The sequence below is a fragment of the Haemaphysalis longicornis genome, unplaced genomic scaffold (assembly GCF_048455015.1).
Source record: "Haemaphysalis longicornis isolate Haplotype H1 unplaced genomic scaffold, Haemaphysalis longicornis Haplotype H1 scaffold_1, whole genome shotgun sequence".
NCBI lineage: Eukaryota > Metazoa > Arthropoda > Arachnida > Ixodida > Ixodidae > Haemaphysalis > Haemaphysalis longicornis.
Window position 1 is genome coordinate 157,118,219 of NW_027526203.1, and position 6,000 is coordinate 157,124,218.

Consider the following 6,000-nt stretch of genomic DNA (forward strand, 5'->3'; position numbering starts at 1 on the left):
CCTGAGGGGACTGGGACTGCAACCTGGCGTGTCTTTCCCCCCCCCTCGATTCAGTAGGGGGCTGGTTGCGAGGACAATTCTTCAGGGTGTGCCTGTAGACAAATTCTTGACTCGGGGCCAGTCGTACATCACATATCCTGTCAAACACATTGCCTGACTGCAACACTGGCATCCATGATTTTAGGGCGTAAGTGCTGGTTGTGATGGTTTCTGTCTCTTTAATGGCACAGGGTGTCGACGTGCTTGAGCAGAATCAAAGGGGCGAAGAAGACAAAATACAAGTTTGTTTCATTCAAAAGACTGCTTTGTCCTGGCAACAGAGACACCAGTTATATCAAAAACTTCAAACAAATTAGGGAGATTTTAGGGAAAAGCAGGTGCAGCAGTGGTAACTTCCCAGCCACTTCCTGGCAATTTCTCTATGATGTTGCAGAATCTTGTTTGTGTGGTTGGCGGCCACCAACCTAATCCACTGCCAGGAAACATGACTGGGCAATTGTAGTGGGACGTCTAGTTCTGCTTGATGGTGTCACTTGAATGCTAACGTGCAGTTCACACGCTGATAACTGTTTTCAGTGCTAGCCCATATCACTGTAGTAGGCTTGTGCGAATGTTCGAGCTCTTCGAATATTCGAACGAATATTACAGTATTTGAATTCGCTTTGACCCGAATATAAAATTTCCGATATTTCGAAGTGTTCAGGGTGAACGAATATCAAAACCGTGTTCAAGTACCATGAGAGTTTTGGTTTTGTTAGGCAAGCCGCGTTGCCATTGGCATCAGGCCTACATCTTGACTACTCATGTGGAGCGAAGACAAGCCAAGCCACATTCAGGGCGTTGTCGTGTCATAGCCATCTTACGCGCAAAAGGTCGTCAAGGCCGTCAAGGCTCCCATTTCATTGTTTCAAACAATGAGACGGTAATCAAACAATTTGTTTGCTTGCCGTGCGGCATGCGTGCAGTGTGCAGGTGTTGATTGCACTCTGCGCTTGAACTTCAGTGTGCATCGGTTGCTTCAATCAGTCAACTGACATGGCCAGTGTGTCCACGGGGGCCAACCCAATGTGGAACTTTTTTATGAAGGTCCCACCAGGCCCGGAAACTCGGGTACCGCAAGCTCAGTGACACCTGACAACTATTCGAATTTGCTTCAAACTAAAATACAGTCTACACCCGTTACAACGGACCCTCTGAATCCGGAAAAAAAAACTTCCGCTGTAGCCGAAGTATGCAGTATCCGACGGGGGGGGGGGGGGGGAGTATGAGTTCTAAAGTGGGTACTTTGACCGATATTGCATATGCATAGTACAACTTTGTTCTTTATACACGCCTGCAGCACCTCTGCACAGTGTTCGCGCGAGGGCAAAGAATCGCGTAAACACCGTTTCCAAAGCTTAGAACCGGTACTTGGAAAAGGCCTAGTGCTTGCAGTCAAGCGTGTAAAGACGCATGATGAGCTGAGCAAATAAAGCAAGAATATAACTAGGTGCAATTATTAACCAGCTATAATACATCAGTCGTAGCCATCAGCATTAGCTAGGCTCTTTTAAATCCCCTCATGGCGAGGCAGGTTTTCCCGAAACGATTCGTCAAACAAATCGGATCGCTGCCTGACGTTCCCTCAAGGCAGCTTCCAGATTTTTAGCGATTTTAGTCTGGTCATTGAAACAGCTGTAATGAAATAATCTGATGACGGACAGCTGTAAAATCGAAATTTAGACCAGTTGGACTGCGCACGGTTACCGGCAGATTGCACACAATGGATGGGGAACAACCCCCCTACGTGAGGCATTTCTTACCTTTTTCACCGAACGGAACGGGAACGATGCATGCGTGAGAATAATAAAAGCCGAACTTCACGTAACCCGAGTTTTTTTATTACATAAAAAAACTGACGAGTGCAGACTCGCCTCTGAGTGCACCACTTTTTTCAATCTCATCCACGACCGGCTTTGATCTCACCGGAGTCGCGTTTATCGGCACCGGCCTTGTTCTTGACGGTAGAGCGGACCGTCTGCTTAGACAGGCCTGTACTTTTGGCGATGTCGGCCTGTTTTTCCCCATGTTCGACAGCGTTAATTACGCTTAATTTATCGGACAGTGAAATCAGCTACCCTGCCGCTCATGCCGCTGGTCGCACACACACACAAAAAGCCACTAGCACCGGCTTGGCTTGGCTGCGCCAACCATGGAGGAATGGCGCCAACGACCCGGCTGCCAGCAACGTTGCCAGATATAACAGTTTTCTTGCCAAAATAAACAAAGAAAAAGCACATCGGATGCCAGCCTCGCGGAAGTCCGCTATAAACATTCAGTCGAAACAATTTTCGGCCAAAATTTAGTCTGCTGTAGCCGATAGTCTGCTCTAGCTGGGTCCGTTATGAGCGGAGTGGACTCCATTTAAAATGCATGGGGACCAGACAAACCAACAGAAATGGTCTGTTGTAACCAAAAGTCCGTCGTTGCCAGATCCGCTGTAACGAGCGTAGACTGTATTGCATTCACAACAAGCCTACACTGTAGGGCCAAATTTGAGTTTCTCGATATTTCTTGCATTTTTTTTGGTTAAAAATCGTTTTTCGTGGCTCGGGTGGAACTGAGTGCGTTACCAAAGGCTAGTCTTTTCAAATGGAGCAAGGTTGTATTTAGTCTTCGTGGCCCCTCTAAACAGGTGCCACATCATTTCCCACAACAAGTGCACCTCTGCCCCCCCCTCTGCAGGTACGTCGGGCGTGCAGTCTCCCCATCGACGGCAACGGGCAGCAAGCACACGCACAAGAAGGAAGCGGAGAGGCTTCTCAGCGAGAGCTTTGCCTGAGCGTGGCGGCGCGTCTCTCGCGTTTGCGTGCCTGCGGGGGATCCTATTTGTTGTATTTAAATTTTGGGATGTAGAAGTGCTTGCACACTGGCTGCATGCTTTGGCTGCCGTCAGTGCTGGCGTGCCACTAGTTCTGTGCAGCGTACGTGCTCGGGCCAAGGGGGCACGCCTGCTGTGCGGAATCTCACGGTGGTGCGGCGGCACCGCTAGGAAAATCCCCCCTGGGGAGGAGCGCACTTTTGCGGGCGAGTTGCGGAAACCCCAGTGAGGAGGGGGAGGTGCATTGTACTAGGCATAAGTGAACAGCACACCCCTGCGCTTTAGGCGTCCTTTTGTTGACACGCCGACGAGCGTTCACATTAGGTAGAAACATAATGCAGCAGTCTCCGTTGTAGAGACTGAATGACCCCTTCCCAGTGACACTGTCGTGACACATGCACTGTGATCTTCGTCATGACCGTGGTGTCACAGCCTGAAGCCACATTGGCAGCCTGGCTTTCCTTTTTTCCCTAATTTTTTCCCCTTTCTTTTTTCAGCACAGGTGTGGAAATGTTGTACAAAGTGCGCTTTTGGTTACACTCAAACGTACTTGCTTGACAGGCAATTGTGGTTGCAGCCTCTTGGCATGGCTCTTGTGTTAGCACTCGGTATACTGGCCTACATGCAGCAGTGAATTTATGCAGTGCCAGCTGCTTGTTCCAAGTTCGTATGGCTGCACCAGTGTGGCGGAGGGTGTACTGGTCAAACAGCAGAGAAGGCGGGAGCTTGCTTCCTTCCTTCTTTGCGAACCCCTCGGTGGCTGGCAGGGCGGCTCCGGTTAGGCAGGCTCTGTGTGATGCGGCCGCACCTTTTTTGGGGTCACAAGTCCTCCACACATTGTGCTGCTAGTTGGCTCCGATTGAATCCCTCACAGAGATGAAAAGTGGGTTTGTCCTTGAAGAGGTCGTGGAGGGTGCTCATCGTGTGGTTGGCATGTAGGTGGGAGGAACTTGGTTTTGGAGGAAGGGTTTCCTGTGCGTGGCTCTTGGATAACAGTTGTAGACCAGTGACGAGATTTCTTTCTCTTACACTGAAACGCTCTGATTGTGGTGTAGACGTTTAAATAAGAAAAAAGCGCAGTGAGCTGTGCAAAGCCCACCAGTCAATGCAAATCTGTTTGTTTGGGCATGGAGGTGCCGATACCGTCATATGAGTACCCTTGTACGAAGGGGAGGGGGGGGGGGGGGGGGGGTATTCGAGAATTTCAACGAGCTTTGTTCACTTGTTTGCTTCTTTTGAAAGAAATGAATGAAGACTGTCATGTTTTTTATCATCTTTGTTGAGTCATGATATTACTAGTGGTGCGGTGTCAATGGTGTCGTGCTCCCATGCCATTGTTTTGGGCTTGCTTTAAAGTGGAAAAAAAAAAAATCTACCATCATGTTGTACTTTGGGCACAAACAGTGCAAAAACAAGACAGGCACAAAAAGCTCTTCTAAAAGTGGGAAAAAATAATGGTGCTGTGCACTAGGGTTCGACATTACTTTTACAAGTAGTACTTTGCATGCCACTTTGATTACAGCAGTGCCTAATGGGATCGTATATGCTGGCCACTACAGTATATGGGGAAACTGCAGCATTTGGGCTTCAGGTCTTTTGGGTGCTGCTGCTCAAGGAGGGTCGTCCAAGTGAATGCCCACTGCACGAGTGCTACGCAACTGGAAAGAGCAAGATTGGTTTTTGTTTGTTTTTAGGGCACCGGCTTTATATAATACCATTGTGATTCAGTGCCATGCTGGCATCTTTTTGATTCCCCTCGGACGTGCATGCTCTGTTATTTAAAACCTTCATTCCTGTTGTTGCATTGTAGTTCTTGTCTGTGGCTGTCGTACTTTTTCTTCTTTTACCCGAGTTGCGTGGAAGCTGTGTTCATTACGTCTGCCGCTTGATTTTCTATAGGTTTTAGTGTTCACGCTGCTTTTAGAAGTCTCAAGTAGCCCTGGCGGACTGGATGTCTCCAGTGCAAAGTTTGTGCCTTGAGGCATGGTCGGCTTCGTGAAGTGTTTTAAACGAGTCTGTCTACCAGCTGGAGGGCTTGAGTTTTAGGCTTGGAAATTGAGCTCATTGTGTTTCTGCAATAAAAGTATATGCGAAGCGCTTGGAACTGCCTCATGCTTTTCTCTGGACAGGGGTCGACAACATTAGAAGTAAGCTGAATGTATGGACGCCAACGTTTTCCACTCTTGCGTTCAATGGTTAGCGGTGGCCAGGCTAGCTGGCAGTTTGGCCAAAGTGTTTCTTCATGGCTCAGCTGCCTTGAGTCTTGGAGGGACGGGTTGCGATATTGGGCCTTTCACATTTCGGATACGTAGTGGAAACCCTTGGAAGCACATGCTGTACTAGCAGGGTGTCTAGCGACCGGGAAAACAGGGAAAAGTCTGGGAATTTTGAGCCACCGGGAATTTTCAATCAAGTAGTACCAGTCAGGGAAAATGACTTCGGGGCCTGTCCACACAGCTTTAGAATAGGGGAAACCGGTGTTGGAGTTACCGAACGCAACACGTTCGCGCGCGACGAAAGCGTGAACCGCATGAAACGTTTTCTGGCTTTTCTGCAAGCACGCCTGGGGCGCGCTGACGCCGCCGCGGAAACCACCCGCACGGTGCGTGCCGAGCGGTATGCGCTGGCAACATGGCGGCAGTACCGGCCGCGGAGTAGTGCGGTAGCTCCATCTTTCTCCATGGGTAGCTCCAACGACCGCTTCTAACCGCACGAAGAAAAGTCATAATTTAATAACAAGGCATTTAATAAGCCAGAAACGCACTTGCTTGTGCAGGAAAGGAGCCACCGCAGGCACGAAATCGTCGACGCGGCCGTGAAAATGCCGCGCGCGAATCGCGTGCAGAAACTCGCCGTGCGGTTCATGCAGCTCGCAGCTGGCTTAGGTCGCTGGGTGCACTTGCGCAGAGGGAATATGTAGGTGGTGCCCAAATCGCACGCACAACGCGCTTTTTTTTCCAGCGAATTTTAAAATGAAGCGCTTTTTGGAAGCTAATCTTGAAAGAACTTATGACATCTGCAGGAGCCAGAATTGCATAATCAAAAAGGAACATGACATGGTTTAGCGTGAACTGCATGGGGCGTTTTCTGCTCTTGAAAACGCGCCGCGCTCGTCACAGGCGCGCTGACGCTGCCGCGGA

At 49.4% G+C, this 6,000-nt stretch overlaps 1 protein-coding gene across 1 annotated transcript in view; it reads left to right on the forward strand.

Moving 5' to 3' along the window:
• Positions 1 to 4,964, forward strand: part of LOC144138370 (2-oxoglutarate dehydrogenase complex component E1-like) — a 110,882-nt gene extending 105,918 nt beyond the window's left edge. The window contains exon 22 of the mRNA XM_077670622.1: positions 2,725 to 4,964. Coding sequence (XP_077526748.1) covers positions 2,725 to 2,821 — 97 coding nt within the window. The 3' untranslated portion in view covers positions 2,822 to 4,964. The remainder of the gene's footprint in view (positions 1 to 2,724) is intronic.
• Positions 4,965 to 6,000: the final 1,036 nt, after the last annotated feature.